Source organism: Electrophorus electricus, chromosome 20 (assembly GCF_041902795.1).
Source record: "Electrophorus electricus isolate QZ-2024a chromosome 20, ASM4190279v1, whole genome shotgun sequence".
NCBI lineage: Eukaryota > Metazoa > Chordata > Actinopteri > Gymnotiformes > Gymnotidae > Electrophorus > Electrophorus electricus.
Genome location: NC_137516.1, coordinates 6,352,501 through 6,365,164, shown reverse-complemented (window position 1 = coordinate 6,365,164; position 12,664 = coordinate 6,352,501). Strand labels below are relative to the sequence as shown.

At 39.8% G+C, this 12,664-nt stretch overlaps 2 protein-coding genes across 7 annotated transcripts in view; both read right to left on the bottom strand.

Annotated features, from left to right (window-relative positions):
* Positions 1–531: 531 nt before the first annotated feature.
* On the bottom strand, positions 532–9,484 carry sypb (synaptophysin b). The gene is made up of 8 exons (XM_027012190.3): positions 9,375–9,484; positions 8,077–8,142; positions 4,585–4,709; positions 3,900–4,098; positions 3,042–3,233; positions 2,720–2,858; positions 1,847–2,015; positions 532–1,614 (listed from the first exon to the last, which is right to left on the bottom strand). The coding sequence occupies exons 1-7, from the start codon at positions 9,390–9,392 to the stop codon at positions 1,879–1,881; spliced, it is 876 nt and encodes a 291-aa protein (XP_026867991.2). The 5' UTR covers positions 9,393–9,484; the 3' UTR covers positions 532–1,614; positions 1,847–1,878.
* Positions 9,485–10,119: 635 nt separating this feature from the next.
* Positions 10,120–12,664, bottom strand: part of cacna1fa (calcium channel, voltage-dependent, L type, alpha 1F subunit a) — a 25,436-nt gene continuing 22,891 nt past the window's right edge. For 4 of the 6 annotated variants that reach the window (XM_081703037.1, XM_081703033.1, XM_081703034.1 and 1 more), the window contains 4 exons: positions 12,486–12,664; positions 12,269–12,381; positions 11,693–12,007; positions 10,120–11,135 (listed from right to left, as the gene is read on the bottom strand). The exon at positions 12,486–12,664 is cut by the window's right edge and continues 153 nt beyond it. In XM_081703037.1, coding sequence (XP_081559163.1) covers positions 10,929–11,135; positions 11,693–12,007; positions 12,269–12,381; positions 12,486–12,664 — 814 coding nt within the window. In that variant the 3' untranslated portion in view covers positions 10,120–10,928. The remainder of the gene's footprint in view (positions 11,136–11,692; positions 12,008–12,268; positions 12,382–12,485) is intronic. The other 2 variants (XM_081703035.1, XR_014118782.1) reach the window with 2 other exon arrangements.

The following is a 12,664-nucleotide window of genomic DNA, read 5'->3' as shown; positions in this document are numbered from 1 at the left end:
TTTATTAAACATGAAAAAATACACAACGAACGTTGATGAAAAATAAAGAAACGGACAAAACCTAAACTTTCACTTGTAAAAACATTTTGGACATACCGCTCAAGAATAAAACCAGTCCCTTACATTCATGACTTTCATGATTGAGTAGCTTAATAATAGTCTACTATATTGCTGTAACAAAGATAAATGCATAATTGTCAGTTTAAGGGACCATGCAAACCTTGTGTCCCAACACCCAATATTCATTTTCATCTTCTGATTTATACATAAATCCTGAACTTAGAAAACTCTATGGGTTTTTTCAGGTTTTGTTTTTGGTGTATGTTTTTTGTAGATATATATATATATATATATATATATATATATATATATATATATATATATATATATATATATATATATATATATATATATATATGAACCTCTGTATTGGTGCATATGTGACAGATCAGGTCCTCAATACAGTTGTCATACCAAACCTTGCTGGAGGCTGGGCTTTTGTGTGTGCGTGTGTGCGTGCATGCGTGTGCGCGTGCACATTTGTCACTTCCAACACTTTAATATTAATATGTGTATTGTTATAAGTGTATTGAATGACAGTGAAGCTGAATTAAATTAAAATGAAATGATTAAGAACCACTGTGGCTATAAAGTCAAATGTGGCATGTTACTTAATCAAATGTAAACAAAACATACTGCTTAAGAGTGTGTGTATAATTGTTAAGGACAGCTAGTCCCGTTAACAGCTTGAATCCGCTTGGATGCTATGATGTTGCTCGGCTGGATAAAACTTTATCCGGTTTTACTCTTTTTCTCCCCTTGCTGTCTGGACTTTCTCTTCCATTTCGACTTTCAAAATGCACATGTTGTCCATAATTTTTGACTTTCATCTTTCCTTCATTTCAGGATTTTTTCCAAATAAAATGAAAATAAATAAGTGAATAAGTAACATCTAACCAGATGATATTGGAATTACAAACTTAACCTATTTGCTATGGTTTGAAGAATTAAGTATTTAGTGATAAACATGAGAGAGAAAATAAATAAAAACAATGTAAGAAAATACAAGCAGAATGTACTACTGAGCAACAAAGCAGTCAGCACAGATGAATTCTTCTGTTCTCAATTTGGAAACAGACTGATTATAACCTTGATTATATATAATACTATAATTACAATTCAATAAATCATTTATTCACGATATGGAGCTACTTAAATATATGTTTTATGAAATATTTACACAGCACAAACAAACACATTCCTCCATGTTTAATATTACTATCATTCATTCAAAATGGTCTAATTCTAAATAAGTTTTTTGGTAGCATGTTCAAGTTTTTATAATAACAAGCATCTCCCTGGAGTTTTCAGCAGATCATTTAAAAAGAAGTAGAGAGCATATTTTAATGAGGGCCTTTGTTCCTCCTAAGTGCAAAACATTTTTCATTTTGGATATAACATTAACTACCCTGTCCCAAACCCCTGCATGTAGACTTCTCCTCCCTCCCTCAGGCTGTACACTCACTGTTCACACAAGCAAACTTAGAACCGCAGAATCATGGGTATTAGTCAGGCTCCACAATTCTCGGTCACATAACTGCCCTCTTCTATGATCTGTGGTAGAAAGACAAGTTTGCCGACACACGCCCAAAGAAGAACACATACACACTTGTTAATAAATGTTTGTGTCCATTAAAAGCAGTATTATTAATATATCACAGCGATGAACATTAGAAATGATATCAAAATTTGAACTTTAAAAAAAATAAATAAATCTTACAGTCCATGAATGACAAAATACAAGCATTTTCCCTCCTTTCCACCATCTCAGTGCCATGCTACTCACCTGTACAGATCTGTCATGCTGTGTGTACAAGCTCACATCTCATTGGTGAAAGAAGTAGGCCCACCCTGATCATAGCCTCCCTGGCCCAAGCTTCCGTCGTACCCTCCTTGTTGACCATAGTCAGGCTGGTACCCACCCTGGGAGCCAGCATAAGGGTCCTGCCCATAGCCTGTCACAACGGTACAAAGCAATAATTTCATAAAGGAGGAAATAAAACTTTTTTTATCATGGAATAACAGAATGGTTTTACTCTCTTTTGACCTTAGCACCCAATAACACACACCTACAGCTAAACCCAATATTAATTAATCATATTCTGCACATAACACACTCTGTGTCTACTCATAACCGTAATGAAACACACTCTATTCATACACTCCACTAAACTCACACTATTCATAACTTGCCATATTTATAACCTACCCCATACATTTATCCTGGTCACCTATACATATACACCTACAATATTTATAACCTACCCCAATAATTTACCCCATCCACATATTTATAACCTACTCCATCCATTTACCCATCATCCTACTCATAGTCACCTTACTTTCATTTTATCACATGGATTCCTACACTTGTGAAATGTTTTTTTCCCCTATACAGCTTTGTTGAAATGTTCTAGAAGTTTATGTTATGTGAACTTCTCCTCTGGTATTAAAACACTGCCACTCCATATCTGTCCATCACTTGTACCACCATTGACGATGTGGCAGAAATGAATTTTATATCAATAATGTCATGTATACTTTTAAACTTACTTTTAAACACTGGAGAAGACATGGCAACCCATTCAAACCATGAGGATGCCAGAACATCCTTACCTTCCCCTCCCCTACTGCCCTGTTCCCTGTGGTCAGTGCTCACCCTGGTCGTAGGACTCTGGCGCTGGCTGCTTCTCTGCTGAGGGCGCGTAGGTGCCAGCGAAGAGGCTCAGCCATCCAGTCTCCTTGAAAACGAACCAGAGGTTCCCTCCCCAGAGCACCAGGTTGCAGAACCCAAACGCCTGGAGGAACCAGAGAGCTGAGTGGGCACTGGGTCACGCATTCACCGCATGCTTTGTGCTTCTTCTTGTTTGTTTGCTTGGTCATGCCAACGATTTGCCTCAGCAAGCTGTTGTTGAAAATGGCAGATTTGCAAACAGATACGGATATATTAGCACAGCTTCAGCAGCTGCTGGTGCACTAACCACAGACGTGTTTAGGCCAGACATAACGGCTTCGTGGACTTCTCGGCAGTGGTTCTCCTCGTGTTCACAGGCTGAGATGAGTTCGATCACTTCGTCGGGGTCGGTGGACTCTTTCACGTCTGAGAGGCCCTTGGCCCATGCCGAAGAACTCACCAACCAAAAGAAGGTGAAAACAGCAGTCACAACAAAATCCTGAGGAGGAGGTGGAATGGAAAGGTGTGTGACACGTAACCCAGTGCACACCAAATGAACACAAACACATTATCACACATCAGCAATGTCTGCAAAGGTATCGTTCTTACAGTGAAGCTGCTGCATTGAAAACAATGCTGTGCTCATGCTTCATGAGGTCAGCATTATATACACTCTACCAAACATACACATGAATTACAAAAGATGGACATTATCAACATTTCAAAAGCATGGTGCTTCATGTTGCCAATTTAGCCAAAGTTTTTGAGTAGAGCGTCACTATATTTCCAGCAAGCAAACATAGATAAAGAGTAGTTTTTAAAAAATATTTTATTGACACTAATCTGCCTAATTTGTAATAATGACTGCAGTAGTGCATGAGGTGCACTGGCTTTGGTCTGAAATATGAGTTAATGGGGGTCAATCATCTATTACTCAGTCCATAAATAACCAGCAACTAAATTAAATTTACCAAAGTTAAGATTTCTATGGTCATTCACTGAGTACATTTATACTATTCCAATTTAATATGTGTATCATTGAACCATCCGCTTGACAAATGTTAGAAGGTTGTATAATTGTACCCCAATTCAGGAAAGTCTGACGGATTGGAAAGTCAAGAGAGGTGAGTGCTGGGAAAACAGAATGAGCCATAGCCTGACCCACCGCCTGTGCGCCACGGTTGCCCTCACGGTACTTCTCCAGGAAGAAGATGTAGATGGACAGGGCAGCCATGGAGTAGAGGAAGGAGAAGACTCCGACAGTGACGAAGAACTCGGCAGAAGATGAGCTGTCACCCTCAAGGAAGAGCCGCTCCGGCTCTGAGTCTTTGCACGTCGGAGCATCAAACCACACCTGGTGGAGCCTGCCACCGCAGAGAGACAGTGTGTCAGTGGGTGGAGTGGTGGGTGGGGTTTTTACTGCTTCACTTGGTGTGTTGTGTCTGAAGCTGTGGCAGTCAGTTCCCCGATTTGGAGGGGTGGGAACTGTAGAATACCCACCTTTAACTTAAGAGATGAAACAGCCAATCGGATTCCCATTTAATGTGTTAGATTTCATCTAATGGTCTAATTTGTCCATTGCATAATTAACTATAAGCAATGTTTAAAAAACAGGGCTCATTTAAGTTCAGTATCTAGACTAGTTTAGTATCTTGCCAGAAAATACACTCTATCTGTAGCCGTGTGGAGTCATCTGAGATACAATTACATAATTTTACTTTCACTCATTTAGCACATAGCCAGCAGCATGAAAACCAGGTGGATCCACCACATTGATTTAAAAACAGTGGCATATGGAGAGTCAGGAATGGCTGTGTAGTGGGGACTGTCAGAACAACAGTGGCTCTGACCTGAATGGGTAGGAGAACTCCACCTCGATGTTGAGGTCACTCTCCGAGCGGTTCTTGCACTCCACACTTAGGCGGAAGACTCCAGAGTAAGAGCCACAGGTGGAGAATGCAAAGATGGCAAAAAACTTGCAGAGAAAAAGAAAAAAGCCAAAGATGTACAAATTAATGGAACCTTCATTTAAAGAGAACAGTTTACATCATCTTTTTGTTGGAACTCTGTTGGAAAAGGAAGCCTGTTGTTCGTCAGCAGCAGTGGGCCATCCGCTGTGCCTTCAGCCTTCTTACCAATCAATTGAAGATGCCCCCTCCCACCCCAGCTAATACCACCATGACAGGTTACCATGCTCTACCCATTACCGTGGAAACCGAGAAACCAAGGTCTAAATGTGTCTGGTAGAAATCACTTGAAGCTACTTTATAGATTGTTGTGTTATCTATTCTGCTTATGATTGAGAATAGTAAGATGTGCATGTGCCTGCCTTCTACTCCCCCACACATACACACACACCTGCTCTCTCTCTCTCTCTCTCTCTCTCTCTCTCTCTCTCTCTCTCTCTCTCACGCACACGCACACGCACACACACACACACACACACACACACACACACACACACACACACTAGACAGTTGGACTATTTTTATTTTTGCCACCTCCTCCTTCCCATCCTACAGGCAGATCCGATTGAATGGAAAATCTGCCTATTAAACTGAGGTGCTTCGCCATCTGTCACTGAACACACTGCCCTGATGCACTGTGCCTCTACCCCGCCAAAGTATGCTGTGTGAACACACACCTAGCCACATCGCCTCACACACAAAGGCACCCAGGCAGGAGAAATGGCCCAAAGCAGTTTTGCTAGCCCACCTTAAGGTTGCTCTTACTAGCAACCTTAAATAAATAGATGAGTTCAGCATGGAATTAAAAATAGCTGTGGAATTAAAAATGGGTATACATGGTGGGGGAGGGGGTGATGTGATGAACAGTGAGAAAAAATATTCCATTGGTGTTTCCTACGCGTATAACGGACCATAAACTGGCAAAAAAAGAACCAACATACCTTAATTTTCGCATAACCTGGTAGCTACTCTCTGCATTTTGCATTGTTCTCATTATCTGATGCCAAATGAGATTTCTTTTGTGATGACCTAAACTGAGCTCAGCACCTTGTTGCTATTGGGACAGTCTCAACAGGAAGGAAGCTAGGCCATATGGTCACTGTAGGACTGAGCCAATGCTGCTTCATAGTTGATAGATTAGCCTTTTATTTGTCCATCTAATTACCAACTGAAGCAAGACCTTCAGGTTAGCCAATCCAGCCATACCGTTATTTTACATCAAGCATTCAGAAGCAACACACAGTTGCTGGTACATCCATCATCATGGTTGCCTGTTGAACAGGAAGTCTGTCAGAGAAAGGTTTAAATGTAATGTAATGGCACAAAAGCAACACTAAAACAACACTTCATCATATGTTTATGAGACATAACTGACCCTTTGAATAAATTAAAATAAATAAATAATAGTAATAATGATATTTCACAAACCAATCACATCAAACAGATGCCAATTAAATAGAGGCAAATGGTACAGGTGCTGCTTGTGTTCACATAAACAAGATCTACACTTAATATCACACAATTTCCTAAGACTTATTTGGTAGCTTGGCCTAACAAGCAAACGCACAGCTAGACTGCAGTGAGTGGCAGAAAAAATAGGGCGAGGAACACTGTACAGTTCACACCTCTGATTGTCACATATAAACAAGAACTCATTCATGCTGACTGAGCTACAAGCTGGGTGGTGCATTTAAAAATGTTCCAAGCAACGCTGAGCTAAATAATTACTTGCTGGAGAAAAACAAGAAGAACTAAACAATACATATTCCATCACAACAAGGCTGTGGCATTAACAAATACTGAGATGTACTGAAAGTCACTGTGTTTATTGTACAGTGTTTATGATTTGTTGCAGAGAGAAACTGATATTTCTCTATTCCACATTTTACCCACAAAACCTACAGACCTGTATCTAATAATAGTAATAATATCCTTATATTACAGTATTTTCATACATACAATGCAACTTAGAATTCAGGATATTACTAAAGGGGTATATACATTTTGATATACATTATGGAGTGAGGGTGTGGCTGTATGTGTGTACATTTGTGATCGTCCTAACTTTACCAGGAAAGCAGTGAGAACCCTTGAGTCATTGCAAAGAAAGGCAGAGAAGGCAGTTTAGTTTCTGACTGTAGGGAGAATCCCCATTCAGAATCCATACATCCTATGAGCAACAGAGAACCAACAATCAAATCAATTTTATGGTGTAGATAACTGCATTTTTTCTGATTTTTAAGACTACAATAAAAGAAACTTCCACCACCTTCATTAATTTCTCACCCTTATTGTTCTAAAATGTAGTGAAACATTTTTTTTTTAAATATTGTGCAGGATATGCATAATTTGTAAAAATGTCTTAAAATCCTTTTGCGCCACCCTTTTGTGGCTCATCCCAAACTCTGCTTCTAACTAAAAAAAACCACATGGACAAAGAAAGGCACCTAAAAAAGCTTTACCTGGATGCTATTTTCTTGAGTCTGAATGACTCACCTAGCTTGCCTTACGCACACAATTGTGCAGCCTACACATGCTGTGTAGCCCCCCCCACCCCCCCCAGCACACACACACACACACACACACACACACACACACACACACACACACACACTCAAAAAGAATGGGGAGTTGACATTAATATTTAATAATTCTAGCGGACCATCCAGCATCCGGATGACCTTCTAAACCATACACTGTGCCAAATATAGAGGCCATCTCTGCATACACCTTTGAAAAGAATCTGCCATTAGACATAACACTGAAAGAAAAAGTTATGTACTAATGCATCCATCTATAACGGAAAAGTTCATGTTTACAGTGACTGCAGTAGACTTGACTGTGTTTCCCGACGTCTGAAGCATTATTACTCTTCTATTCTCCAATCCTATGTTTTGCTTAGAGGCAATTTAATTTAATTCGCAAGAATGCCAGGGCTCAGCTTGACACTTGAGTAACGTTTTTGGGCAAGGCTCGCGCATTGCGCTGTCCAGTCAGCAGCACACAAAGTGGAAACCTGTACCACATAATATAAGGTGGCACCAAGGCGTTCTGGTAATAAATAAATAAAGCAAAACAAACAAACAAACACCCCCCCACAAAATAACCTGGCCGTCCAACAGTAACCAAGGTTACTGTCATATCGTCTTGGCATGTGTGCATATGCATGTTTGCTTGTGTGTGTAAAGTACGAGACAAGTAGGCTACTCATGAAAATAAACTACTGAATTTATGCTTCTCTGTACTGGATTTCCGTTAATAACATCCACAAGCAGCACACCATATCAGGTAGTCGGCTGGTTTGTACATGGAAATTCTACATAGTTTTTGTATATAATAATTTTATGATTATGCAGACAAATCATTGACACTCACCCATTGTAGAATTTTTATGAACCCTAAAGGCTGTTTGACGACGGTGAACTGCCCATTGGCGACCAACTGTGAAAACACGCATCAAGATAGACAACAGCAACAACAATATTACAATCGGTAAAGATTTTAACTCGCTCATTAGGTTACAAACATACAAAACATGAGGTCATATCTAATCGAACTGGACAAATCGACAAAACAATATATTTCATGTATATTCCAGATACTGCTCAATGTTAAGGAATCTTTTAAAAGTCTGTTATTATTTATCATAGTGAAATACACCCTTTCGCATTCTAACCCGAGCTACTCTCAGCGGAGCTGACCGTCCTTATTTTGCCGGGCGTCAGGCCCCGTCTACACTCACAATTAGAGCGCACCAGAGAGGAGAGAAACACTGCCTGTATTAAATTTAGGCAAAGCTGCTTATCCCTTCCCACGGTGAGACTGCAAGCAGCTACGGCCAGCGTTTGCTGGGTACAGCAAAAATAATGCATAGGAATACGATTTGATGTACGTTGGGCAGAATGCCAGTGTCCAGGGTCTATGAAAGAATGCGGCACTAAAGAAGACTTAACGTGCGTTGTGGCATTATCAGGAAAAAAACGTTCGGTTTGCAAATATCTGTTTTTTATGCTTTCTACTGTAAGATTGAATCATTGACTTTGCAGGAAAACAACCTTAAAAACAAAGAAAGAAACAAACTACAAAAAGTCTAGGGTATTTATAACCCTAGACTATTATAGTCTGGGGGGGGGGGGGGGGGGGGCGACGACGACTGTCCCCCTCTTAATACATCCACTCAATAGCCGCAGTAAAAACATGCATATTGATATTAGCAGCATGCATGTACTGGAGGCTATACATATTTAGGCTATACTTTTAGGGATGTAATCGCTTGGGTCTAGTGATCACCGAGCTATTTTGAGACATTGAACCCTCTACATGCAAAGCATCTGCAGTCCGAGCATCAGCTGTTTGTTGTGTTGCAGTTCAACATGCGTCTGCGTCGTCCGTGCGACGCTGCTAGGCGCTCCTGTCATGGCACACATTTTCTGTAGGGATTCTGTGCTCCGCATTCTGCGATGGAAAACGCTTCGAATCAACGTCTTGGCATCAGTGTATCTGCGGCATGCCACGCTCTTTTGGTGTTTTCTTGTCTCTTATCCAAACGCAACAACACATCCTTTATCCCTACTGTCAGCAGTCTTTTCAAATCCAGCACTGCATTTATGACTGAATAAATTAATTTGGCACATTTAATTTTAGCAAGAAAATAGTAGAACTGGGAACCCTACCTGGTTGACAGTATCCATTTTAGTCGCCTGTTCAGTGATAAGAGGATTAGGCAAGCAGAAGGAGGTTGGCGTTACATCTGGTACAACCCACGCCGACTCGGTTAAAGATAAAGACGGCAAGGCCAATAGGGGGCGCTGCGTGTTCCTTTACAGCGGACACAGGTCTCCCCCGATAATAAAACATCTAAGTAACCTAGTGTTTGTGTTAGGTTTATATGCATTATGTACAAATTTAGCACACAACTTGTTAGCAGACATATTGTTTTCTGTAAATTTAGTTAAAATTCTGTATATGTTGTGTCTGCTATGTACCATAAAAATAAAATGGTTTATGTATCTGTGTGGTTTATGTATCTGTATCCGTCATATAGCTGTATTGTTATATTTGTAGCGTCTTTTAGATTTTAGCTCTAAATGTTTTAGCACCATTTCTTGACCATTAGAAAACATGCGAATGTTAAAAAAATAATTTTAGGTGAACGATGGAAGGTTTGATGGCTGTTTTGGCTACAGGTGCATTCCAATCGCCCTAGTAATTCTCTGCAAAGTGAACTAATTACATAAGGAATTCGGCCGATATGTATTAGCCACACTGGCAAAAACAAACAAACAAAAAAAAAACAATTATTCCACATAAAGTGGCCAGTATCAGCAGCCAGAACAGAAGCAGTGCCAAACTGGCTATTTAAAAGCTATACAGCTAACAGTAAAAAACAAACAAACAAACAAACAAACAAACAAAAACTTGTGCGTTTAGACCACTTTTTACTATGCTTTGAAGACCAAAAATGATACAACAATAAAAGCTGACAGTGCTGACTTGGACATTTCACTCCCTAAGTAATACACAAATAATTTTTTCCTTTATCAGTTAAATCCTAAGGGGTCAACAGGTTTACTTAAGTTGGACTATGGCTGCTTCTGAGAGCGCAACAGCAGTCCTATAGAAAACTGTGATGTATGTAAAAAAACAATGACCAGCATTCTTGGAATAAACTCACATGAATTCATGATATAGTAGGTTCAATAATTGCATCTGGAAAGTTTGTGGAGCACATAATCTGCACACATTGTCATGATTTGCTTTATGCAGAGATTTTAAATACATGTAACTGATTTGATAAGAAAAAAAAAACAAGACAAAAAAGAAACAAAGCTCACCATAATTGTTATGATGATGAATAAATTGTGTCACCAGAAATTGGTCAGCAGGATTGTTTACCTAATAACATCTGACAAGCGTCAAGCAGTACTGTGCCATAAGGCTGGCAAATCTGCTTTGATTATCCTAAAACCCTGACCCTAACCCGAATAGTAGACATCATCTGAAAACCTTAACTCTAACCCAAATTCAGATCTAAAAACTCTCATGAAAATCATCAAACCTTTAGAAAAATACAGGTGATGACACTGGAGTGAATCTCCTGGAGTAGCACAGAGAACTCACTCTCACCGATTTAATTGCTTGCTTTCCTGTATGTCTCCTGTTTTCTTTCCCTTTCATATGTCTGTCCTCCTGTCTCTTTTTCTCTCACTCTCACTAGCTGAAAACCCTCAGTATGAATTCATACAGTTCATTTCTCCAGACAGATCCTCCTCAAAAGATCCAGCTGGCTGGCTCACAGTTCGACACAACAAATCGGCCGCTGCGGTCTCCATCTCATCCAGGCTCATGTGGCATGCACTGGCGATCTCACGTTTTGCGAAGTCCACGAATTTTGGATCTTTGGCGTAAAGTCCCAATCCCTCAGATATGAGGATCTAATGAAGTATTTGAGTAAGACAACATAAAATAAGGCTCACATTCATGAGAATCACCAGAAAAAGTTTTAACACAGAGATAATTTTTTTCTATAGTTTAATTAAGTTATGCTAATTGAAGGTATCTAGACTAACAGTAAGTGCAGGGATGTGAAAAAATGTGAAAAATGTTCAAATCAATACAAAATCCTTTTTTTTTTTAAACAAAAAAACTTTAGAAAAAAACATTGATTTTTTAACCAAAATATCTTAATTTGTTTCTAAAAATATAACTTGCAACTTAATATATGTGTATAAAAAAATATGTGGTATAAAATACAAAAAGAAACAAGTGTAAGTGTACTACTACAATACTACTACTGCTACTACTACTACTACTACTACTACTGCTACTACTACTACTACTACTACTACTACTACTACTGCTACAATAATACTACTACAATAATAATACTACAGTTTGCAGCATGGTGCAGGTAAGTCATTCCCATCTCAATATCTAATCATTTTGAATGTGCATTAGACCTTCATTAGCTTGCGTTTGCATGTGTCCCTACCGACTCCACTAAGCTGTCGGCACTTCCTTTCTCCAAGTAGCCAGTGCCATGCTGGTTGGGCAGAGTCTGGCTATGATACAGCCACTGCTGCTGGGATGTGGGAGATCCCTCCAGACCTACATGCCACCTGGGCCGGGCAGAGGCCGGCAGGCTGGCGCTGGTGTTGAAATCGCCCCACATGGCTCTTGTGTCCCCTGCACCGTCCACCAGTATGAGAGGTGCATAAAGCGGGCAGCCTCGCTGTGCCGCCTGGTTGTTCGCCCACAAAGCTGACGATGCTGAAGACGCACTGCTGCGCCGTGATTTGTAATTGGTCTATGTGTTTGGTGGAGGGGAAGGAGGAGTGTTAGCATTAGCAGGGTTGTACTTTAGGGTTGGGACAATATATTGCAATATATTGTGATACGATATATGCATTTAAGATTATCGCAAAAATCCTCAATATCAAACTTTTTAACAGTGCTGTTTTCTCAACAGTGTGATCTTACTTATCACACAATGTCATTGTTGTTAGATCTTTTTTACTTGTTACCAGAAATAGACTCAAAGTAAAGCTATAGAGAGATAAAGAGTTACCCGTTCTCTTGCTCTGTAGGGAGGCGAGTTCTGGTGGTAGGTGCCAGGAATGGGTATGTTATCTACACTGTCCTGTCTCCTCAAACACTGAATCGTAAAATTTGGCTTCCGGCCTAACACAGTAAAGTTTATAAGGTGTGGAATGTGATTATCTGGTATTTAATTACATTAAGTGAATTTGTAATAAAAATGCAACATAAGGAGAAGTGAAGAGCACCTTCATCTGAAGGAGTAAGAGGAAGGACGCGACGTCTTGCTGTGTAGCTTTTACCATTTTGTCCGTTGCTATTGTAGCCATTGCTATTGTAGCCATTGATGCTGTAACCATTGCTACAGTAACCATTCTCAAAGTAACTGTTGCTTTGATAACTGTTCCCATTGTAGCCATTTGCAAGG

What these genes read in the sequence shown, in the direction of transcription:
- sypb (XM_027012190.3), bottom strand. An exon ending in GCAACCGTGGCGCACAGGCG is followed by an intron (nt 3,234 to 3,899) that starts GTGGGTCAGGCT and finishes CCTCCTCCTCAG; the next exon opens with GATTTTGTTGTGACTGCTGT. An exon ending in CTGGCCTAAACACGTCTGTG is followed by an intron (nt 2,859 to 3,041) that starts GTTAGTGCACCA and finishes TGGTTCCTCCAG; the next exon opens with GCGTTTGGGTTCTGCAACCT.